The sequence below is a fragment of the Euprymna scolopes genome, chromosome 14, assembly GCF_053919585.1.
Source record: "Euprymna scolopes isolate OS-2025 chromosome 14, ASM5391958v1, whole genome shotgun sequence".
In the NCBI taxonomy this organism is placed as follows: Eukaryota; Metazoa; Mollusca; class Cephalopoda; order Sepiida; family Sepiolidae; genus Euprymna; species Euprymna scolopes.
In genome coordinates, this window is record NC_136495.1 from 24,143,564 (window position 1) to 24,170,069 (window position 26,506).

General features: G+C 30.8%; 1 protein-coding gene across 10 annotated transcripts in view; it reads left to right on the forward strand.

Moving 5' to 3' along the window:
- LOC145292912 (recombining binding protein suppressor of hairless-like) overlaps positions 1-26,506 on the forward strand; it is a 438,485-nt gene that overhangs the window by 400,601 nt on the left and 11,378 nt on the right. For all 10 annotated transcript variants that reach the window (XM_080139064.1, XM_080139066.1, XM_080139060.1 and 7 more), the window contains 8 exons: positions 3,441-3,467; positions 13,710-13,805; positions 18,206-18,371; positions 18,995-19,169; positions 20,083-20,220; positions 22,653-22,765; positions 23,606-23,746; positions 24,989-25,144. In XM_080139064.1, the coding sequence (XP_079995190.1) occupies positions 3,441-3,467; positions 13,710-13,805; positions 18,206-18,371; positions 18,995-19,169; positions 20,083-20,220; positions 22,653-22,765; positions 23,606-23,746; positions 24,989-25,144 (1,012 nt within the window). The remainder of the gene's footprint in view (positions 1-3,440; positions 3,468-13,709; positions 13,806-18,205; positions 18,372-18,994; positions 19,170-20,082; positions 20,221-22,652; positions 22,766-23,605; positions 23,747-24,988; positions 25,145-26,506) is intronic.

Consider the following 26,506-nt stretch of genomic DNA (forward strand, 5'->3'; position numbering starts at 1 on the left):
CTTCAGCAAATGGTTTTCGATTTTGTTAGTAAACATCGTTTTCCACATCAATTTGTACAATTTACTGTTGATGATTTTTTTTTTTAATTTTTTATTTTTTTTATTACATTTTCACCCCAAATAAGGCATATTCCCACTTTGTTGTAGGGGGCTACTATCAGGGACATAGGAATCAGGGGTACTGTGTAGGGAATTGGGCAACAAGATGTTGGTTCATGTTGCACTTGAACTTCTGCATGTCAGTACAGTCGGGGAAGCAGGGACCCGGCAGGGAATTCTAAAGTCTAGCTGTCCTGGGGAAGAAACTACTGGAGTAGAAGGCTTTCTTACATCTAGGGATCTCTACTGTGAAGGGGTGGGATTTAGCTGTTTGTCGGGGGTATTTACGTCGAGGGGGCACAAGCGCTTGCAGTTTGTCAGAGCATTTACTGTTAAAGTACTTGTAGAAAAGGCAGAGGGATGCAACATTTCGTCGATGGGACAGGGGCTGAAGTTTAGATGACAGTTCAGGACCTATCAGATTGGCGACTCTCTTTTGAACCTTGTCTAGGAGCGAGAGACTAGTGGTAGATGCACCAACCCAAATATGACAACAATACTCCATACATGTTCTTTTTTAAATAATAAATATCTGTCAAGGTCAACACTATTAAGAAAAAAAAAATTCTTTCATAAAATGATATGGATTTCAGGTAAATATTCTTCAAATAAGTAAAACAACTTTATTTATAATTGCGGACATTTAATTCTTTTTAAAATATTCCTTACCATTCTTATCAAAAAAAAAAAAAATAACTTAGTATTCTTCAAATCAATAAAAGAATGTCACTTTTTGAAATTTCTTTATTTATAATTGTACTGTTGTACGGCATAATCACGTTGACACACGATTTCCCACTGGATCACTGAAGTTAAGCAACGTTGAATCTGGTTAGTACCAAATTGGTGACCATTTGGGACTTCTAGGTGCTGTATGTGCTCTCTGCTTATCTTGGCATTGTTTCCAGTCTTCCTGGACTTCTCCTTGCCACTGGACTCAAACAGTGCCGATTCAAGAGACAAAGCAGGCAATTTTTTTAATATACATTAAAAATTGTTTCCTGAAGTGATGTTGATGAAAAAAAAAAAAAACTAGAAGTCAAATTCTATTGTGTTTCATGCTATTTATAAATGTTACACCTACAAACGTATGTGTGTTTAAATAATTCAATCTATGGAACTAATGGAGCAAAAGCTTTTGGGACCTAGACAAATTCTAAGAGAGTGAACAGGTCAATGGGTACACCATTTGTGTCAGAGAACCAAAGAAATAAAAGTAAATTGTACTTTTTATTCTACTAGCAAGACCCGTATCCCGGTGTTGCCCAAACTAGTTTTGAGGTTTCTGTATTTTCTTGTGCTTTTTAATTTTGTGTTTTCTTTTAATTTATTATACCCAGATATTTATTACATACTAGCAGGCCCATATTCTAGCATTGCCTATGAAATTGGGGAAACCAACAATCACAATCCCTAAAAATAAATTGACTGGAACGACTATCAACCCAAAATGCTAAGCATCTATCCATATCCGGAAATATCCATAAAAATAACTGTGGGTAAAATGAAACCAATCATCAAATAAGAAAACCATAAAAGTTAATTAGTAGAAATTCACTTTGAAAACCGTATGCAAATTAGTTCATCTTTAATTATTAATCACATAAATATGCCTAAGTATATAAGAAAACTGTTTTTCTTCTATGGTGAAATTAAAACTTGATCAAAAATCTCATGAATTGCTCAACTTTGTAATTACGTGTCTTGATAAATGTTGTTTTTCAAAGATGTTAAATGCAACCAATTTTTAATTATTTTCTGTTTTATTTAATAATCATACTCATTGCATATTCAATTCAATGTTCATTTTACATTCTCCCATGTGTTGGACGGCTTTTGCTCTCCAAACTAACCTATCTCTGGTAAAGTTTTTATTCATATTTCTTTCTCTTAGGTTCATCCTTATTATGTCTGTCAATGTTTTTCTTGGCCTTTCTATGAGCTGGCCTTACTATCTCAACTGCTCTACATCTACTAAACCCAGCAACTCTAATCCATTCTTTCAACATGAATCTCTCTATTCTGTCCAGATTTAAACTTTCTTTCAAGTCATCAGACTCGCATTACACATCCAAGCGGGGGAGTTGGTTTTTCCCCCAACATCGTGGTGAAGCAAATATGGCAGAAAGTTGAAAGCTAAACTGGCTGTAGGCCAGTTTAGCTTTCATCTTGGCGTAGCGGTAACATGTCATGTTTTCTTTTACTTTCTTTTCTGCCTTCACATCGCATATGCAGGTTCAAGCCACCCTACCTACAAACACTTATTTTTTTCTTTAAACACCTGGGCAACGCCGGGCACACCCACTAGTATACTATAATCGTTTACATAATAGATTTGTTTATGAGATAATACACTTTTTTTTTTTTTTTAAATAAAAAAAAAAGTTTTACTTTTTCCAAATATGAGTCAACCCAATAGTGAATTTTCTCATTTTAATGATGACATTTCTTTAAAACTTTGCTATCATTAAGCAAGAAAGACGACTTCACATTCATGATGATTTTCTTTAGGAATGAAACACAAACGTTTCTGCATAGCTCTCTTGCCATATGTATATATATTTTTTTTACACTGCCATGTATATTAACTGTACCTACACAACGTTGCTCAAGAGTTATTTTTTCTTTTAATTTCTTTCCCTCTCCAGTTATGGGTAAAATTGTATTACTACTCGTAGTGAAATTTCCTTATTGTTTATAATGGAATATTCCAATCTTGGTTTATCATTAGTTTTATTACCTTGGAATATTAATAAAGACAGAGAGAGGGGGGTACATGAAAGAATAGTTGGGTATCAAACCTACGACGAGAGTGTGAGAGTAATAGAGAGAAACTTATTAACAGATGAGTTTGTGAATAAATTGCAAATTACAGGTTAATAAGAACAATCAAAATTTAATTATGTTTGAAAAGAAATTCTATCTCAAAACTTGTCTTCATAATTACAGATTTATAGAAAACATCTGATTTAAAAAAAAAAAAAAGATGGCGCGTTTGATTTTGAACAATTGAAAAAAATCGTTTGTGTTAGAAATTTTGTCAGTGTTATAGGATAAACAGGAGTTACATTGTGACCTTATTACGGCAACAATATATTTACATAAATCTTTGTTTCTTAAAAGTTAACTGAGAAAAAAATTGGTTATATTATTATTTGGTTCGATTGATAATTTAATGATATAATTAAATTTAACTATCAAAATCCTAAAAACAAAATAAGAAATAAAATAAAAGCAAAACGAAACTATGCATTGATAGTTCGGGATAGCTAGTATGAAATACAGAAAACCAAAAAAAATGCGTAACGCTATTAATTAAACTTTTTTTTTCTTTATTGCAGTCAGTATCAAGACCAAAGATTAACACGGTAAGTGTTTTGTTATATTTTGATTTTGATACACAAACCAGGTTTACTTTTGGTAACTAGATAAAATGAATCTATCTGCTGTTATTATACTAAAGCAGAGTTAATGAACGTTTGTTTACCAAAGACTTTTTTTTTCTCATACATATTTTACTCACACAAAATACATGTTAAAATATTTCTTAGTTTTGGGATTGAATTATGTGGCATAAAAAATTTGATTTTAATTGTTCTTAATTTGCCATAATTCACAATTAACTGATCAAGTGACCCATCTCTTGCACTAAATTTCTGTCTATCACTCTCCTCCTTTCTCACTGTTGTTTGACCCTAGTCTTATTTTATATGGTTCTCATCATTCTTGCTTTTATCTCCCCCCCCCCACCTCTCTCTATCTCACCCTCAAAGTTAAAACTAATTATAAAATAAATGGACTGATTTAAATTAATCGGTTTTAATTATTATTTTTTAAATCTTTCTTCTGTGTTAAATATTTTCTGTCTAACAATTTGAAATTTCAAATTGTTTATTTGTCATTTCTTATTTTTCCTTTTTGTTTCATTTTACTTCAGTTGTAATTCACAGAAATCAAGAAACCCCTTTCTTGGGGCTAACACTTGATCCCTATTTGAGATACATAGATATTCAAATATTCCATTAAAAGTTCTCCTTAATCTCTAAAAAAAACTGAAGTTAATAAATAAGTTGGGAACATAATTTTCTCCTCCTAAATCGACCATTTAAATATGTTATAGCATATCTTTCATTTTGGTCTCTTGGTCTTACTGAATTCCAAAATCAGAATTCATCTGATCTGGTGTAGTATCGATTTTTGTGCTGTTACTTGGAGAAGGTGTACCATTCTTTATAAAAAACAAAAAAACAAAAAACAAAACTAATTTGAGTTAGCCATATGGAGAAGATTTTATTTGGGCCGTGAATACTATGTGATTTTGAATATTTAGTCAAGATTTTCCTGATAAATCCTTGTACAGAGAAACCTTGGACTTTTCTTCTTTAGATTGTCTTTGAATATGTCTTATTTTTTTTGCTTTCTGATGAATGGAGTGTTTGAGTAAACAAACTGGATTACCTGTGTTTACTTTTGATTTCTCTAGAAATATATTAAAAACGTTTTTTTTTTTTTTTTTTTTTTTAATTATTAAATAATATATATAGCTATAAAAGCGAAAAGGTGTGTGTGAAGACACTTCTCAACCTCTATACTCAAAGAATTGGAAAACTTTGTAAACTGTTTTCATGCGGAAAAAGGGCTGCTAAAGGGTCTAAATTTGAAAAATATTACATCGGATTTTTATCTATTTGCTGTTTCATGAATGCGCATGCGTGAATAGTTCACATTACAAATTACTTATGTTAAGAATAAGTTGTTTGAAAACCCTTTTTAAAGATCATGTCATACTGGTCTAATGGCTATCATACTTGACTCTAGGTTTTGGTCTCGATCTCAGCTTGAGTATTTTTTTTTTTTTGTTTACTTACAGGAAGTGAACGGTTTAGAAAAAAAACCCATTATACTTGCATGCACATGTCTCAGTTTCTGTATTAATTCAGATATAATGTTTATGCATATTTTACGACCATGCAACGCCAGGCGGCCTGCTAATAGGATAACAGAATCTTGAATTTTATACTTTAGTTATATAACATAGCTGAAGTACCTGTCAACACCGGGTTTTTCAAACCTTTTTCTTATGCACATCAATTCAAACAAAAATAATTTTGTCTTTTTACCCTACTTAAACAGTGCTATGTATTTGGCGTAGGAATACCGAATAAAAATTTGCATAAATCTAAATTAGTTTCGTTGTCTAAAATTAATAATAATAAAAAAAAAAATAAGTTCCGTTAAAAAAAAAAAAATAGATGTCAAGATACAATGGTTTGACTAAAAAAACGATCTCGATTCATCTTGTTTATTTTTCTTACTGAAGGTGAAAAGGTTATTATAAAGTATGTTGTTTGGTCGGCTTTAAACTGGAAAGGGAATGCTAAAAATGTTGAAACGTTTGTTCCTACTGTTATTTTAACAGATATTTTATTTCAATAAGTTTTGAAACGGTTCAAGAATATAAGTACACTGGATCAAAGATGCTGATTCCAAATTGGCATTACGTTTGACTGGCTAATAAATTTTTTAATTGTAATACTACAACACATGTACCGCTACAAACACAAATGTGCTTATATATATATATATGTGTGTGTGTGTATTTAAGCATAACCAATTTTAACCAATGAAAAAAAGGATAAATAATTCAGCAATGAAGAGAACCCCCCCCCCAAAAAAAAAACAACAACCAGCTAGATTAATTTATCCCTGAAGATGAATCCTGAAGGATTGAAAAGTACTCAGACTTATGATAAACATGGTGATTACATCAGCTAGTTCTCGCCAGAAGTGAAGACTTATTCGGAAGAAAATAGAATTAATAGACAAAAAAACGTCTATTTTATTTAATAAAATATGCCATTTTATATATATATATATATATATATATATATATATATATAATCTCTTAAGTTAATTGAAAATAACAAAGTACTCGATTGTAGATTTTATAAGATCTAATATAAAGTATTTTCTTTAAACCTTCTTTAAAAACTTGTATTACATTGTCTGTTGGGTGTAACAGGGTTTCATCGTTCTGGTCATACTGAATCAGGGTTTGAAACTCGTTTATAGTGGCAGATATATATTTCAGTACTAACGGGGGTGGGGGCTTTGCCCGGTCGTAAAATACGCTTAAATATGATATTTTAATTTGTCCAGATTTCGTATATATTATTATAGAGTCGTGATTTCAAAAGCAAAAAAAAAAAAAAAAAAAAAGAAAAAGTATTTTGGTGCCATCAGCTAGAATCGAAACTGAAAGCAAAACTGTAGCATTCAAAGCTGGTGACGTTACCACTGTACCAACGTGACACGGATATAAACTGATTAAAAATTAAAAATAAACTAACATAAATGTACAAAATGTATAAGGATTTTTTCAATTTTAACTCGTTTTTGACCCCTTAAAAACTATTTAAACCAACTAAAGACCCATAAAAGAATGGTCTATATAAAATCCAAGCATCTGAGGCCCCCAGCACCGCTCTGTGACTTTTAGCTTCGGAAGAGATAATTTGAAAATATGGAGAGAGACAGACATATAACCTTTTATATATTAGATTAATTATTTAGTAAGCAAAGAACAATAATAATTAAAATGTGGCTTATCTTAAAACACTTTGATAAGCCATACTTATTTTTATAAAGCATTATCAAACTTTGTACTGTCTTGATTCGGCTCTATTCTGATTTTGACAGGTTGATATTTTAATTATTTACACATTTGGTACATATTATTATAGAGCCAATTCGCTATTATGATATTGTACTCAATATATAATAGTGATTTTAAAAGTAAAACAAAACAAATATATTTGACTTGAGTGCCATCAGCTAGAATCGAAACCAAAATATTTAGCTCCCCAGTCTTAGTTGTTTACTGTTTTAGCTATCAATAGATGGATCAGAAATAATTAAAAATAAACCAAGGTTAACACATGAATGTATATTTGTGCATGCGTACAAGAGCACTTTAGGTTGACTGTCAAGTTCCAATTTCAGTTCTAATTTTCATCCCTTAGCAGCTATTTTTACTGGATAAAAAACAATAAAAGAACGGTCCACAAAAAATGCAATCATTTGTCCTGCCTCACATTGCTCTGCAACATTGCGTTTTGGAGGAGATGCACTTTGAAAAAAAAAAAAATGGAGACAGATAGATATAGTTAGTTTTATGAGTTAGATTATCATACTAAATTTGAACAAATCAACATTTGTTTACTAAATTATTTTCCTAAATACTTTAATAACACAAAAATATTAAAATATTCCCCAGTTATGTGTAAAAAAATTCTATTTCAATTCTCATAATAAGATGTATTTTATAATTAAGTGTACAAATCACTCATCTCTCACTTGGCTATCCATTTCTCTTGATACATCAACCATTTTTAAAGTTATTCAATACAGACCACCCCTTCCGCCAGCAAACTAGCCTTGAAAGAGAAACTGGCTATTGTAACTGTAATGGTATCCACATGGGATGGGTTACACTGGATCCACCCACGCTGATCTGCAGCTGAGTCATCAGCTTAATTCAGCCACTTCCGGTTCCAGTGATGAATACCCAAAATTTCGAGGGTCTGTTATCAGCCCATGTCTGTATTCACCATTTTAATCTATGTCTTCATTGGCCGCTTCTGCACTTCCTCTTGATATGCTTGAGACTACCAACTTGTTGATCATGACAAAACCAACCAACTCTCCTTTTCAGAAGAATCGCTGTCATGTCTGACTGAGAGTTTGTAGACAATGTGTCAAAGACTGAGTGTGTATAAATCTTCTTTGTGCAGGGGTTATGCTTCGCAGTCATATGGTAATGTCCTGCACATTAGCCTGAGTGTTTAGTTATCTCCTTCACACGGTGGGAAGATGTTACACAAGGTCAAAAAAGTGGGATTTGAGAAGCTAGAGAAAGAGCACTCTGGTCTGATAAAAACGCCTCCAGGTGATTAGCAATAAACTAACTGCTTTTCAGAGAAAGCAAAGCCTGGGAAGATGGACCTCCTAGAACTGCACAGAATCATACCGCAGCTAAAAGAGAACAAGCCATCTCAACAATGGTTGAGACTCCGTCACCTCTTCTCGGCTGGAGGTCCTTTGTATATCCTCAATTTTCTTAAGAGTTTTATCTCTTGTCGAGACCCAAACCAAGGCCGCAATCTACTCTGGAGGCGGCAGTGTAATTTAATCCTCACCTTGCTTTGTAGTTGTAAAAGTTGAGCCGAGATACTGAAACTGTTTGACTTTTACAAACGTGTCGTGTTGTTCAGAATGATAAGGACTTGTTCGGAAGGGGGGGGGGGTAATTGGCTGACAAAACCTTTCTTTTCAAAGCATTCATCATCAGGTGCACGTTTTTTGGTAATGGTGCCAACGTTATTTAACATCTGCTGGATATCCGAGTATGAGTAGATACTGAGTACATTAGTCGGAGGAAGAAATTACTATACCTATGTAATTACTTACTACCCCCCCCCCTCCCCCGTTCCTTACACAAGAATAAATAAACTAAAAAGCACCGGGACACAATCAGACTGACTCACTTATTTGTTAGAAGGGAATTATTGATCTTCATCAATGGCCGTATTTGATTATCAGTCGATTGCAGACGGGATGGGGGTGGATGATGCAGGAGGTGGGTGGGTTCTCTGTGTGTGTGGGGGGGGGTATAATAATAGCCACTGGAATAATTTTGTGATTGTACTGAAACAACCACTAGTATTTGATTTTATGTATAGATTTAGTATTTTTTTTATTGAACTGTTGTGACGCCAGACTCCATGGTCAATGCTGTTCTTGGAAATGTCGAATGTCAAATGTCATGAATCAAAGTCAAAGTTTATAATTCATTTATTTCATTATTGATTAATTCTTTCAAATGATGATGCTGGTGCGTTGGTAGATTCATGAAAAATAAAATGTTTGAATCTTTACTTTGTTTTAATTCTTTAACTTTTATTTTAGTGCACTTGTTGGGGTGTGAGTGGGTTGAATAAGAAGAATCTGTTTGGTGATGGAAGCAGTGTTTATAAAAAAAATTATCCTTCATTATTTTAGATTGCTTAGATTTTAATTTCAGTGTTTCCATCTAGCCTTTGTTTTTTGTTTTTTTCTTTTAAATATTTCGTTAAGAGAGTTAGCTCTAAAAAAAAAAAATAGTCAAAGTATTTTTTTTAAACAAGTATTTTTAAAAATATGGTGAAGCAAACCGATTTTTGTCGAACTTAGGTTAGGGTGAGTTTAATTTTTTTTTTTACCTAAACTGTTTGGTTCAAATTTTGTAGAAGTATAAAAAAATTTCAGATTCAAAAAAGTTTGTTTTGACTATTTGTAATAAAAATATTTCCAATTTTAAAAACTAGTTTCATTTTTTCATATGGTAATAATAAAAAAAAATGTTTACTAAAATTTAATTGTAAAAAAACAAACAAACAAAAATATCTGTATAATTATATATATGAATCTGTATAATTATATATATATAATGGGGAAATGGGAAATGTTTTTTGATAAGTACTAGTTGACAATTTCCGATTTAAAACCCGGAAGCCATCACCAAGTAGACTCTTTAAATCTTACGGTTAAGAGTTATACTTAAAAAGCAGAATAATAACAGGAGTAATTGGTGAGAAATTCAACTTAGCAAATTATCCACACGTTTTTTTTATACATTTTTTTTGTTTCGTTATTTTTTTTTTGTTGCTGTTCTTAAAATTGTGATACAATTTGATTTATAATCACATTAAAATGTGGCAAGATTAAAAATAAATTGTAAAACAAAATAATACTTTAACAGTTTATTTTTTGAAAAATCTTGCCACATTTTAACAATAGGTAAATTTCAATTAAAGGGTTTTTCAGAGGCATAATTTGGAAACCCAAATATTTCAAATTTGCAGTGAATTCATTTGTCAAAGAAAGACTAAAAATAAAACTGATTATTGATGCAGTTTGCAATTAAAATGTAAGTGTAAAATAAATTTTGAATTTTTGCTCTTAATTTTAAAATTTATTCAAATATTTAAAAACTGTCAAGTTAGGTAGAATAATTTTATTGTCCTCAGATGAGCTTTCTTCTAACATACATTTTATTCATTTAAATATTTCCTCTTCTAATATACAAAATTTTCTTCCAACATAAAGATAAAATTCATTTAAATATTTCCTCTTCTAATATACAAAATTTTCTTCCAACATAAAGATAAAATTCATTTAAATATTTCCTCTTCTAATATACAAAATTTTCTTCCCACATAAAGATAAAATTCATTTAAATATTTCCTCTTCTAATATACAAAATTTTCTTCCCACATAAAGATAAAATTCATTTAAATATTTCCTCTTCTAATATACAAAATTTTCTTCCAACATAAAGATAAAATTCATTTAAATATTTTCTACAAATGTTATCTTCATTCTTTAATTTGCACATTTTACTTCTGAATTTGTCCAATTTCATTAAACAAAAATGTTATTGTTGTTCTTAAAATATGTTCCGAAACTATATGACTCCATTAGCATCAAAATTCAATTGTTTTACTTTTTGAAATCTGCCATGACAATAAATTTTCATTTATTGCAAGGGGGGAAAATATACTATTGGTAAGGAATATTTGATAAAATGGTTAACCGTACTTTGCAGACTTCGTCTTTCAATTTAATTAGGAAAGATTTTGACCTTTTACAAATATTTTTGTAATAAGATGATGGAGAGTTTGCTTGAAGCATTGTGTGTAATATATATATATATATATATATATATATATATATATATATATATAGAGAGAGAGAGAGAGAAATCAGAATATTACATGAGTTTTGGAAATTTGAAACACTTAGCATTTGATAAAGAGGTTTTACCTCAAATATATTATGGAACACGGTTACACACATTAGATTGCTGTATAGAAGTAACTAAATTGAATAAGATTAAATATTAAACAAAATCACTTTGTTTTTGTCTTCCTTTTCAACAGCAGCAAATTTCCATTTCTTGCACTGTGATAGTGTTTCTATCCCTCCCACCCTCGTAAATATTTTCATCTTTTGCTTTTACACAATTTTTGATCAACAAAAAGATAAAGTCTGAAAAAGGAATACAAGATTTTCGCTTTTATTATATTTCCTTTTAATTTCCTTTTGTTTCTGTAACGTTTCTTTGATGGCACCACGATTTTTCTTTCTTGTATTTCCTTTTATTCTCTCTCTCTCTCTCTCTCTCTTTTTGTGACCATATTTATCTCAAACAACTATGACGTTTTTGCCTGCATCTTTGTCCGTCGGTACATATTTTTCTGGCCTCTTTCATGTGGGTATTTCAGCTGCAAACAAATAATGCCATGATGCAGTACAAGACTTCAAAGTTAGCAAAAAAAAAAAAAAAAAAACCCCAAAAAACGCCATCTATTTTAAGAGAAAGGGAGATTATTCTGTTATCCGTTTTTATCTATAACAGACTTTTACTGCTTAGAGCAAATAAGTTGACATTGCCACCGTGTGACATTTCATTTCCTACCAAAACTCTTTTGGATGAATTTCTTCGTTTTGTCTCTCCCAACCCACGTTTCATTATAATCTACATTTTGTATTTATGTGTAAAGGTATTTTTGATGAGGGTGGATGGACAGAATTCAAAAAGAGGCTTCGACGGGTAAGGGAGCAACAACAACAACAAAAAAAATGAAACCCATGTTTTTGACCAGCGCTTTCTGAATGTTTTCCCACCCTTATAAGAGATTACCGCTTTGAAAAGTCTTTTAGCATGGCAGATAACAGATTCTCTGTACTTATCTTCCACAAAACTTCTCCCACATAAAAACTATTTGTATTTCAATGGTGTTTTAGTCCTATGGTATCTGCTTTTTTTCTTTTATGTTATGAGTGGTTTTATCAGCGTTTTTCTTTTTTTTTCTCTCCCCCTTTTTTTCTCTTTTTTTCTTTGCTTTTTTTTCTTTTTTATATTTTACTGTTTTAATTATTTTCTTTTTCTACTTTGTGATAAGTTCTTATTTGATGAATAAAATTCATATGAGTAGAACTATGTGTGTGTGTATGTATTTAGTAAGGATGTTTACAATGTGGAAAAAAATGAAACGGTGAAAGAGAAAATGAACAAAACCAAATAATAGACGACAATGTATGAGATATTTTTCTTCAAAATCTTTATTTTTCAGTAAACCTTTCACATATTGTTAATAATATCCAGATCGATGGAAAATATTTTTGATATTTTGAGAAAAAGCTCCATTTCTCAAAAAATTAAAAGAACATTTTTTTCCCATTTACAGAAAAGAAACGCCTATATATATATATATATATATATATATATATATATATGTGTGTGTGTATATGTGCTAGAATAATACCCATCCGAGACAGGTAAAATTCCTCGAACAGAATAGTTTCACATTAATCTTATGTCTCATTATGAATATTAAAACCAAAATATACTGCTACTAAACCTTATACCTAGAATCCTTATAAGGATTCTAATATTAAAACTTCAATTTTGATCCAGATCCATTATATGATTTTGATTGTAGAAAAATATCTAAAATTTAACCCCTAAGCTTAAACGGTTTTCAAAGGTTAAAATTCATCAGTCTGGTTTAATTGGAATTAAATTCAATGCAAATCTGAATTTTTTAAATAGGAAAAAATGTACTCATATTATGCCCTTAAAATGATTTTTAAAATACCCCAAAGAAATTGAAATTTTGGGAATATTTATTAATTGATACCAGATACCCATTATTAAAACTTTAATTAAACTCAGAGGTACCTGAATTTTCACACACGGGCTCCACCACTTTTTTTTTTTTTTTTTTTTTTTTTTTTTTTTTAAACTTTTGAGTTTTCATTTCTTTTCTGATCATTTTGAACCAGATTACTTTTTTGTTTACCTTTTCATTAACTTTTGCCAAAAAAACTTGCTCTAAATTTAAGTGTGTGTGTGTGTGTGTGAAAAAAATATGCTTCAAATTATATTTTTATTCTTTCATTTCTGTCTATGTATGATGGGAATGTGGTTCAATTTGAACCAAGCAAAAATGAAAAGAAAATCACTTTAAATTATATTTTTAATCTTTCATTTCTGTTCAAGTTTGGAGTGTGTAATGGGATGTGACTCAAACTTATAAAAATAAAATAAGAATTATCACTTTAAATTAAATTTGGACTTTTTCATTTCTGTTTAAATTTGGAGTTCAAATTTGGTTCAAATTTACATATATAACAAACCTTATTCATATTATTTGGATTCATCGGACTACTGTTCTCATCGTGAGTGTGATTTTCACAACGTTTCGATCAATATAATCTCTGACCTTCTTCAGGTGTATTTTGTCGAACTCAGGAATGTTTCTATCGAATTCTGGAATTTGGATGGAATTTTCAGCGGAACCCTTTATGTCTGGATAGAGGTCCTAAGTAATTTGCAATTGTATTTTTGGTTGCCCACACTGAGGATTGAACCATCAACCTTCAGAATAACCAATCCTCATCTCAAAAATTCAGAAATGTCATAATCTTTGTCTTCAATAAATGCAAATACTTAAACATTAAAATTGTGCACATTCTTATGTATTTTATTTTTGTTTGTTTTGTAGAGAAGCAATGCGAAAGTACCTTCGGGATCGGGGTGACCAAGTATTAGTTATCCTTCATGCCAAAGTAGCACAGAAATCATATGGAAATGAAAAGAGGTAAGTAAAACGAATCTTTATCATGCATGAAAAAGATTTTGATTGGAGGATATTGCATGACGTCATTCTATGAGATAAGTTGCCATCACAAAGTCTGAAGATATTATAGTTCATTATGAACATTTAAGACCGTGTGAAACAAATCCTCATTATAAGTAGTTTTATTAATAAAAGGTTGTTTAATTGTTTTTGTTCATTTTCAGCATATCAACATATTAGCAGGTTCTTTAATATACTTAAAAAGTAAAATTAGTTTTAATTTAATGTAAATTGCTTAAAATCTCCAATTCAAAGGCAATAAAGATTTCTTATTTTACAATTCCTTGAGAAAAAAATCACTGAACATATGAGGGTCTTGCTAAAAGTAAAGCCTCCTATTTTTTTAAACTTAAAACGTTGAAGAGCTATGAAGGCAGGAGTGGTACCATTAAAACAAGATACTGGCAAATTTGCATTAATAATGGTAGTGACTATATAGAAAAAATAAATTCTGGAGCACAAAAGGTCGCTCGTTTTAATGGTACATTTAAAAACTAATAGGAGGCTTTATTTTTGGAGCAACCCTGGTACTTTCATTTTTAAAGATTTGATTCTATAAATATGTTATTGACCTAATATTACTAATGTTACTTATTACTGTATGTGTGTGTCTCTCTCTCTCTCTCTCTATATATATATATCTACTATTATATAAAAGTCACTTTGTGTATGTATGAGAGAGTTCCTTCCTTATAGGTTCCGAAACGGCTGAACCTATCTTTTCCAAATTTCACACAAATGTAATTTATATGTCTGGCAGTGTTCTTAGATATGTTTGTACAGAAATTCATCCGATAAGTATCGAAAAAATTTGATCCCAAAATAGTCTTTCTTATAGATAAAAAAAAGAGAACTTTTACTGTAGGTATATTTAATGTTGCACCAGCCAAGGGAGATTCAATTCTCAGCAAATCGTTTCTTCTTAAAAAATAGAACTATTGTCATCTGGAGATATATATTCGACTACAGACTGAATGGTCCCCTGTTCAAGCTCGGATATTTTTCGCCATTTTATTTTTTTCTTATTAACGAGTTCAATTTATGATAAAAGAAGATGTACCATTTAAAATCGTCGCAAATCATTTCTTTGTTTGCATAATCTAAAACTAAAATTTAATCAAAAAGTGATTTTCCAGTGCATTCATCATCAAATCCAAATATCAGCTGACGTGATATTGTAAGCAAACACAGACGGAATTTGATGAACGACATTATCATTTTTTTTAAATTTCTTTTGCAAATTAGTCCACCGGGCAAATTATTCCTCGTAATATATAATAATCAATTGAGGATCGATTCTATAATAATACATATGCAATCTTCATAAATTAAAATATCATGTTTAAACCTATTGTATGACTGGGTAACATTGAACATCTAGCTAGTGTGTGTGTGTATATATATATAGAAAATATTTAGTTGAACAATCTCAATGCCACACTCACCTAATGTAGCTCTGGAATTCACGGCTATTTGGCTGGAGACACTGGTCACGTACAACTGTAACTTCTCACCCTCTTTCCCTTATCTTCGACCAGACTCCGATCAGGTGTACTCATTCACAGGTGACAGTAATCACGGTAGAAATTATTGAACTGAAAAAGGAATGTGTCATGGCAAGACACTGAAAATGGTTGTTTCACACATGTCAAAATATTAAGCAATTCAGACATTTTTCACTTTTATTTTTTTTATTCATTTTTTTTTTTTTGATAATTAGTTTCCCTTTTTTTTTTTTTTGCAATTGTGTAGCTTTTCTTATTGAATTCAATTATCTGCTCTATTTTTTTGTGTCTATGGCAAGTCAACCATTTTTTTTTTTATTTAATGCTGAATGTATGCATTTTATTGTAAGCTGATATGTTTTACTTATAACTAGAAAATTGAGTCCATACTTATCTCACTAGTTGCCATATCCTATTAATAAAGTAGAAAATGTTAGAAGTGTTTTTTTTTCTCATATTCACCTCAACCAAGGCAAATTGCAACTGAGACCTAAGGGGCTACTACAGCCCCCCCCCCCCAAAAAAAAAACGTGTCCCAACTCTAATTAGGCCCCGTTTCTTAGTGTTTTGTCTGAATGAAATGACACTTTTGTCATAACTAGTTTATTATATTCAAAACATCACATCAAAACACTAGGGTCTTTAGCACTTTTTTCTCCGTTCTACAGCATATGTTCTAGATGACCTCCATTTAGCTTTTGTTTTTTTTGGGTCACTCTGTATGAATTAGGTCCCATGTCTACAGTAAAGAGTTGAGCAGCAAGATGTCTGTTCACATTACACTTAAATTTTTCAATGTCAGTACAGTTAGGGAAGCAGGATACAGAGAAGGAATTCCAAAATCTAGAAGTTCAAAGATAACAACATTCAAAAGTAAAAGGCTCTCTGGCATTGGATGACCTCTACAGAGAAGGGGTGGAATTTTGATGCTTGTTAGGTTTGTAGGAGGTACTTATGTTGAGGGACATTAATGGAACTATTTTGGTGGAGCACATTCTATCAAAGTACTTGTAAAACAAGCACAGAGATGCAACATTGCAGTGATGGGACAGGTATTGGAGATTGGTTGACAGTGTGCAACATTAGATTGTAGACTCTTTTTGGACCCTGTCCAATAGAGAGACAAATGGCTGATGCACCGACATGCAAGGGCAATAATATTCCATGTATGAGTGAATGGTGGCTTTGTAGGGATATAGAATGCTGTCCCGTGTGAGTAGTTTTCTAGCATGGTAGAGAGAATCCACCTTCTTTGCAGCAACCTTGGCAATGTTTTCTATTTGATCTAATTCAGTTAAATTGTGAATGTTAGGAGTTTGGCTAGGTACTTGAGTATGTCATTTTCCATCTTGACCTATATATATATATATATATATATGTATATATATATATATATATATATATATATACATGTGTGTGTGTGTAAATGACCTTGTTTGTGTCCGTGGAACAATCTCTATCAAACTACTTTGTCAATTTGTGGTCTACAAACTTGAAACTTGATATATAGAGAATTTGGACCTATGGAACAAATTCAATTTAATTTTTAGCAGGTAAAAATTGCTGCCAAGAGGCCAAAATTGAAAAAGTGAAACTTGGCAGGTGTAAATCAACTAAATGTGTTACTTCTTTGCATGCACAAATATACATTTATACCTTTAGCAAAGTTATTTTTTAAGTTTTTATATGCATATGGACTTAGCTCAGATGATAATGAATAATGCTGGAGAGTTATATGTTTTGATTGTAATTCTAGTTGATGGCACCTAAGTCCTTTATTTTATTTTTAACTTTTGGAATCACTACCATATATTACTATATATTAAGTACAATTGAATTGGCTTTATAATAATAAATACAAAATCTGAATAAATTGAAATATTATATTTAAGTGTATGCTACAATTGAGCAACGCCGAGCGGCTTGCTTATATATATATATATATATATATATATATATATATATATAAGATAAAAATATTTGAAATTTGCTGCATAGTATTTCCATGAAAGAGTAAGTAACTATGACGAATATATTTATGTATGGTTTTTATTGGCAAAAAAACGTTAGAAATTGTTTTTAAGCAAAACTAATTCACTTTGAATTAATATTGAATACCTTTTTATGTTTAGAAACTGAAAGTTGGGAAATATTTTTTCAATGATGTCTAATATTGTTAAAAATTTCATAAAAATCAGAAGATATCCGAATTTGCAAAAAAAACATCCGCCTTCTCTTTATCACCTTTCCATAAACTAAATATAACCTACATTACTATCCCTCACGCCTGATAATGTGCTCTAAAATTGAGGTCCTGGATATGACCTTAAACTATATCTGATGGTGAGCCCCCAGCTTGCAGGGTTTGGGGAGTGTGGAGTCACCCTTTAATTGCCATTGCTCCCAGGTCCACTCTGACCCGGAGTAGTAGTACCTGTTAAGGTCCCAACATGGGTTAAATAGAAACCGACTTAAAAAAAACAAATATATTCTATTAAAAAATTTTTTCTTCAAAATAACTGGATTTGGCATTAAATAACCTGAAATGGGTTGATATGCTGTAAAACAAAAACAACCAACCAACAATCTAAAATTGATATAGATCAGTTAATAAGTTTAGGAGGAGGTTCTCTACATAGAAAGATAACTTGTAAAATATCAAAGACATGTTTTGCTTTTAGATGAAATAGTGTTCAGTTGAGAGAGAGATGGAGGGGAATCGTTTCCCTTCTTTTCAATATTAAATTATTATTGATAAAAGCAAGAACGTTAAATCAAAATTGTTTAGCATCTATTTGTGAAATAATGTCTAAAATGAATTGAAACAACTTAACGAAATATATTGTTTGTTTGCAGGTTTTTCTGTCCCCCTCCTTGTATATATTTGTTTAATAATGGTTGGAAACGGAAAAAGGACCAGTTGGAACGAGATGGAGCCACAGAACAAGAATCCCTAGTGTGTGCATTTATGGGTATTGGGAATTCCGACCAGGACATGGTTCAATTGAATCTAGAAGGAAAGGTTAGTAAATTTCACCCTCAACTTTTTTTTTTTTTTTTTTTTTTTTTAAAGAATGAGAAATGTATTTATTTTTGAAGGTATACAGTTAACTTTTCACATAAAAATATTTGGGTGACAAAGCTGTTGAAGTGAAACTTATATGAAGTTGCGTTTCTGTGTCATTTTCGTTCATTTTCTCGATAACTAAAGAAGAAGGCTGGTTTGATCTAATATTGCTTCTATTATAATCAATTTGAATTTACCACAAGATTACATCTGCAAGGATTTTCCGCTTGTTTTAAACTTGCATTTTTATTTATACATTATGAAATTTGGTTTCTGGACTGCACAGGACAGCACATCTAATTTCCAACAAACTTTGAGCAGTCAAGATTTATCTATCTCGTAATTGAGCTACCAAAATAAATTTCTTTGTTTTGCAAAAATATTTATGTTGCTATATCGAAAGTTTTTAGATATAATAAAATATAATGAAATTTTCGTTTGAGATAATTAATATTATAAGAAGACATTTTCGCATAAAGATATTTTATATAAGCCTCTACTTATATCTAGTCATTTTTTTTTATATATATTTATTATTTTAATTTTATTTAATTTCTTCATACTGCCTTATATTTCAGAATTATTGTGCTGCCAAAACTTTGTATATATCTGATTCCGACAAGAGAAAGCATTTTATGTTGTCTGTAAAAATGTTCTATGGAAACGGCCAAGACATTGGCGTGTTTAACAGCAAACGGATAAAAGTGATATCAAAACCTTCCAAAAAGAAACAGTCTCTCAAAAACGCTGATTGTAAGTTTTTACTCTTTATTTATCCCTCCCCTCTCTTTCTATCGCTCTCCCTCTCTTTCTTTCTCCCCTTCTTGTTTCTATTTCTTTATCTCTCCTTTTTTTCCTTTCTCCTCTCTTACCCCTCTCTACCTTTTCTTCCTTCTCTCTCTGCTTTTTTTCTTAATCTCCCTGTCTTTTCTCCCCCCTTTCTTTCCCTCTTCCTCTAAAAAAGCATAAAATAAACATTAAAATCAGAGATTCTTTACAATTTTTATTTCCATATATCTTAACATTTCTGCAATATTATACAATTAAAAATTCACATTTCAAATAATATGCACAGATTTGATATTTTTTAGCATTTTCCATTTGTAAAACATTAAAAAATTGCATGAAACCAGTTACATTTCTTCTATGGAACCTCATCAATGAAGAATATGTCAATCAGTTATCACACCAATTGTACAGAAGTAATTAAGCGTATTGGGATTTTTTGGATGAAGATTAGTTATTTGGATTATTTGGACTAATATTCTCGTAAGGTTTCAGCCGATGTAGCATCTCACCGTCATCATGTGCATCTTTTCGAACTTGGAAATCTGTACGAAATTTCAGACGAAAAAATCTACCTTTATTTAGTAAAGAGTTTAGTTTGAAATTCTCTGTTGATTCCTGGAGTTCAATAAGATGTGTCTGAAAAAAGTCAAATGTTAGATGAGACGAAAAGTTTATAAAAATAACAATCAAGATGGCGATAGTAGTCTGAATAATCCAAATATGACATAATTTCCATTTGCTTACATTAACGATTGTTTTAAAATTTTTAACATTAAAGATTTTGGTTTCTATCTACAAATCTAAAACCTCTTATTTTGTTAACGAAAAATATTTTCTGTTTTTGTAATATAAATTCAAACATATTCGATTTTTGCAGTATGTATTGCGTCTGGCACCAAAGTGGCCCTCTTCAATCGTCTTCGATCACAAACAGTCAGTACTCGCTATTTACATGTTGAAGATGGCAATTTCCATGCAAGTTCAACTCAGTGGGGAGCATTTACCATTCATCTTTGTAAGTATAGCCTCTCTTTTATCTTATTATACGAGTTGAAAAGTAAATTTTCCAGTTCATTGCAACGGATGGCCTAAAAATCAATATAGTGTTGCATAGATGCAATGTTTTTTACCTTCTCATAATAGCAGTAGCATTGTTGATACATAGTAGTAGTTGTAGATCGTAGTAGTAATAAGTAGTTGTAGATCGTAGTAGTAATAAGTAGCTGTGTCTAAAGTTGATCTGTCTCTCTTATGTAGCAGCATTGTGATAGTTGTTCTCTCATCATAATTCTTGTCTGTCCTTTGCTTTAATAACAGCCATGTTACTAGTCACATATTTAATAACAGCCATGTTACTAGTCACATATTTAATAACAGCCATGTTACTAGTCACATATTTAATAACAGCCATGTTACCTGTCACATATTTAATAACAGCCATGTTACTAGTCACATATTTAATAACAGCCATGTTACCTGTCACATATTTAATAACAGCCATGTTACTAGTCACATATTTAATAACAGTCATGTTACCTGTCACATATTTAATAAGAGCCATGTTACTAGTCACATATTTAATAAGAGCCATGTTACTAGTCACATATTTAATAACAGCCATGTTACTAGTCACATATTTAATAAGAGCCATGTTACTAGTCACATATTTAATAAGAGCCATGTTACTAGTCACATATTTAATAACAGCCATGTTACTAGTCACATATTTAATAAGAGCCATGTTACTAGTCACATATTTAATAAGAGCCATGTTACTAGTCACATATTTAATAACAGCCATGTTACTAGTCACATATTTAATAAGAGCCATGTTACTAGTCACATATTTAATAAGAGCCATGTTACTAGTCACATATTTAATAACAGCCATGTTACTAGTCACATATTTAATAAGAGCCATGTTACTAGTCACATATTTAATAACAGCCATGTTACTAGTCACATATTTAATAACAGCCATGTTACTAGTCACATATTTAATAACAGCCATGTTACTAGTCACATATTTAATAACAGCCATGTTACTAGTCACATATTTAATAACAGCCATGTTACTAGTCACATATTTAATAACAGCCATGTTACTAGTCACATATTTAATAACAGCCATGTTACTAGTCACATTTAATAACAGCCATGTTACTAGTCACATATTTAATAACAGCCATGTTACTAGTCACATATTTAATAACAGTCATGTTACTAGTCACATATTTAATAACAGCCATGTTACTAGTCACATATTTAATAACAGCCATGTTACTAGTCACATATTTAATAACAGCCATGTTACTAGTCACATATAGGTTGACAAAACAGTCTGTGTTATGATATCTACTTATTTTACTTTAAATTGTTCTTAGCAATTTTATAGTCTACAGTCATATAACATATTTCACATGGGAGGGAGGAAAAAGATCTACAAAAAAACATGTCTGTTCTGTCTTACAGACAAAAGCCAAGAGAAGAAAAACACTCTGCGCTTTGTTTGTGCCATGCCTCACTCCTAATTTCCTGTTTGAAACTTTCTTGAACACGTCACTTAATCTGGAATTAGGGAAACTACCACATTGATGATGGTGTTTAGAATAACAAGAAACTTGTATTCTCCCTATTTCCTGAATGTGTAAAATAGAGTGATGTATAGTATTTAAATATATATATAGTCTTGAAAGTTTCTTTAACTAACTTTTTGACAACAATGTTCTGATGAAGGACATTTTTTTTTTATAGTTTGAAAGGTTTTAATCTCCCATATCGCTGAATAGTTTTACTTACATAAACAAACAATAGTACCAATGTTCTTAAAGGGATCATCAGTTGTTTACCATGAAACATTGTTTTGGGAATTTAGAAACAAAATAGTATATTAAATCATGGTTCCCCAGCAGTGTTGATCAAACACTACCTCCCTCAAAACACATGAATAAAAATATTTTTGATACTGGATCTATTTTTTTTCTCTCCAGATAAATTAGGCTAACCAATTCACACCCACCCACACACATATATGTACATATATATATATATATATATATATATATATATATATATATATATATATATATATATATATATATATAGATCAAATCAAAAATAACTAGTAACCAGATTCGACATCTTTGGACTTTTTATCTTTGGCATGTGCTGAAACCTGAAAATGAAATTTTTTTTTTTTTTTTTTTTTTTACTTAATTACTTATGACTTATATTTTAATATAAAAAAAAAAATATTCATTGCCATCTCTTTTCTTTTTACTCTGTCTTAGAGGTTGCCAAATAACTTTCTGCTGCTAATTAGTGAATTAACACTAAAGTTTGAAATTGGACTTTTACATAAACTTTTTGTTGGAGGTCTAAACACATTTTTGTGTATATATTGACATTTATTATTTGATCGTTTATTTTTATTTAAATTTTTTTTAGTGGATGACAATGAAAGCGAGTCTGAAGAATTTACTGTTCGAGATGGGTATATACATTATGGTTCCACAATAAAATTAGTGTGCTCTGTGACAGGAATGGCTCTTCCGAGATTGGTAAGTTACCTTGTTTTCCTCCCAAATATTTCATAAAGTATAGTAAAGAATTTCGATCCAAAATAAATTTAGGCAAATGTGTTTTTCTATTTTCTATAACTGAAAAAAATTAATAAAATAAAATTTACATTTAATATATATATATATATATATATATATATATATATATATATATATATATTTTATTTTTTACTCTAAGCAAAGCATATTGTCACTGATGGGTATGGTGATAGTCAGATTTATTTCTATTATAATTAAACAAAATAAATTATAGTTTTATAAAAATTTGATTTAATTAATGATTTTATCGCGAACGATACCATAATAATAACTACAGTAAACTTAAAATCATACTAAAAAAAATGTTATAAACAAAAAAAAAAACACCTTAGTTTAAAAAAATGCTGAAACAATAAGGAATATAAAGTTTCCTCAGATAGGTACTTGTAGTGTGCATGTACACACACACACACACACACATATATATATATATATATATATATATATATATATATATATATATATATATATATAAATATAATGTGTGTATAATAATATAAACATTTTTTTTAATATAATTTACACCATTTCTTAGGAGAATCAATTTCCAAAGCAAAATGAAGCTTGATATTCAATATTTTAATCTTTTTTCATGCTCTGAATTTTTGGAGAAAAATGTGTAAGATTTCTTTGGTTCTGAAATTAATATTAAATCACAATATAATTCTGATTTGTCATTTTAATTTTATAATGCACATTTTTATGTTGATGTACATTTTTTATGTAGAATATTTCTAAGCCATTTTTTATTTTTCTTTGTTATTTTCTTTTTGCAAATAGATAATTCGCAAAGTTGATAAGCAAACGTCCCTACTTGATGCCGACGACCCAGTTTCCCAACTCCATAAATGTGCTTTCTACATGAAAGATACAGAACGGATGTATCTTTGTCTGTCTCAGGAGAGAATTATCCAGTTTCAGGTCAGTTTATATTCGTTTTGTTTATTTAAACTCTTATTTTTAAATATCTTTTTCACCCTAAACAAGGCATGCTATCACTTAGAACATAAGAGACTACTATTTCTGATTTGTGTCTAACAAGGGACTGTGAGCAGTTGAGCAGGGAAATGTCTGTTCACATTACATTTAAACTTTTACAGCATAATACAGTCAGGGAAGCAGGGAACAGGGATGGAATTCCAAAGTCTAGCTGTCTGAGTGAAGAAAATATAGAAGATTTTTGTTAGTATCTAGGGACCTCAACAGTAAAGGGGTGGGATTTTGCTGCTTGCCGGGATAAACTAAGGAAAAAAGGAAGAAACATTTAGTGCTATTTTGGCAATTTCATTGAAGTAAAAATCATCAACAATTCAAAGGTTATTCCCACAAATTCTGTGATTTTTATATAAAGAAGGTAGAAGGTGCAGAGGACATATCTATGCAACTCCACCAGATGGGTTGGGTTGGGTCACTTGTAAAGATTGATTCTATGTTTGTGCCTATATAAGAACTTGAATCTAAAATCATATTAGGTAAAAAAAATAAAGATCCTTTGTGAAACTCTACTGGGGGAAAAAGTGGGGCTGAACTCTATCAACAGCATAATTATATTAGTGTGTTTGTGTATGTTGAAAAGAAATCAATAAAGTGCTGATTGTTAGAATATGAGGACTAAATTACAAATTACTTATTTAAAAAATATATGATACATATTCCAGAAACCTACTATAATTTTATTGAACTTTGCTTGTGAACAAATTTTTCAAAAACTACCATGCGAATTATACCTGGTGAACCAAATGCAAGGTATATACAAACAATTGTGCTTAAAGGGACAGTTAGAATCTTAAAAAGATCTCTTGGTTGAAATATCTGAATTAGTGGTTGAATGTCTGACATCTGGCAGGATGCATCATCCCCGGCAAAAAAAAAAAAAAAGTAAAATTACAATATTTGTTGAGCAAGGAACTGTGAGACTCCATAAAAAGTTCACTTGCGATGACTACTGTTCAATAATGAAGCTTCAGGTATATTTTATAAAAAGCAAATTTTAAATTTACTCACCAAATATTTAAGGAATTATTTTGGAATAGTGATAATAATACTCTTCATGTTTTTCGGATTCATTTAACATATTATTATCTAATGGTAAAACTTGTTAAAAGTTTTTTAGATTTTCCACTTTTTGTGTCATATTAATTTCTTTTCGTTTCCTTCCAACAGGCCACCCCTTGTCCGAAAGAACCCAATAAGGAAATGATTAATGATGGGGCATCTTGGACAATCATAAGCACAGATAAAGCTGAATATACATTTTTTGAAGGCATGGGTCCAGTAAAGTCACCGGTCACTCCAGTCCCAGTAGTTAGTAGTTTACATGTGAGTATATGAACTTGATTATGTGCGCATACATTTTTTGAATTTACGACTATTGTTCTTATCTTATAAATAGGGCAAGGTTGAAGTCTCCTTTACTTGATGATAGCCACCAGGTCCTTAGATCTGAGAATTTCTTCTCTCTTTCCACTAACACTAGCATTGCTTTTGTCTGCTGGTAGTATTAAAGAAAAGGTTTTGTTTGAAATTGCCACACAGCTTCTAGAGCAAATATGTTAAACTCGTATTCCTAAGAGTTGTGTGTTTTCATGAGGGCTGCACTTCTACAATTATGATTGAATTTGTTTGATAAAAAAAAAAAAAAATTCGAAATAGTTTCTTTTGATTTAAAATCATGCAAGAGTTTGGTCTTATTCAAGAAAGCAAGTACAAGCTTGCATGTAGTTTAACAAAAGAATATAATGAAAGAAATTAGCATGAGATGTAAATATGTTCTTTGTTTGAATATAATGCAAATTTAAGATGACAAACATGGTTCACTAGCTTTTGAATGCAACAATAACAAATGCAGTACACTCTAGTTACAATAGTTTAAAGTGGACATTTATTATCAAGTATTCAAACACTTTTCATGTTTTGTCTTGAGGCTTGACACATCTTATTGCCGGCAATGTTTGGTATGTCAGGCTGATATTTCTGTGCAGTTTCAAGTTTAATCAGAGATTACGAGTGATTCGTTTTGAAATTGCATTATTTAGGACCTAAAGTTAGACTAGATGAGAAATTCTCATTAATTTGCAAACACACCTGATAGTTTGATATTTTCCTTGATCCTTCTCATTTTTTCAAAGTTGGTTAAAATCATCTGTGCCGGCTGCAAATAAGCTTGCAATCGGCTGCATGTTTCCCATACTCATTCTTGATTTAGAAAAGATACACCTGAAGAAGGTTGGAGGTTACATGGGTTGAAACATTGTAAGAATAATATCCAAGATGAGAATAGCAATCTGAATCATCCAAATTCTGAATCCTCATCTAACAAATTCTGAAACATAAATAAAAATTATTTTAACAGGATTTTAATGGCTGAAAAATATATCGAAATATTTTTTTAATTTTTTTATTACATTTTCACCTCAAACAAGGCACATTGCCACTTTGATGTAAGGGGCCACAGGCTACAGGGGTACTAGGTGGGGAGTTGGGGAGCAAGATGTTGGTTCATGTTACACTTGAACTTCTGCATGTCAGTACAGTTGGGGAAGCAGGAACCTGGCAGGGAGTTCCAAAGTCTAGAGGTTCTGAGGAAGAAACTACTGGAGTAGAAGGCTCTCTTACATCTAGGGATCTCTACTGTGAAGGGGTGGGATTGTACTGCTTGTCGGGTTTGTCGGGGTATTTACA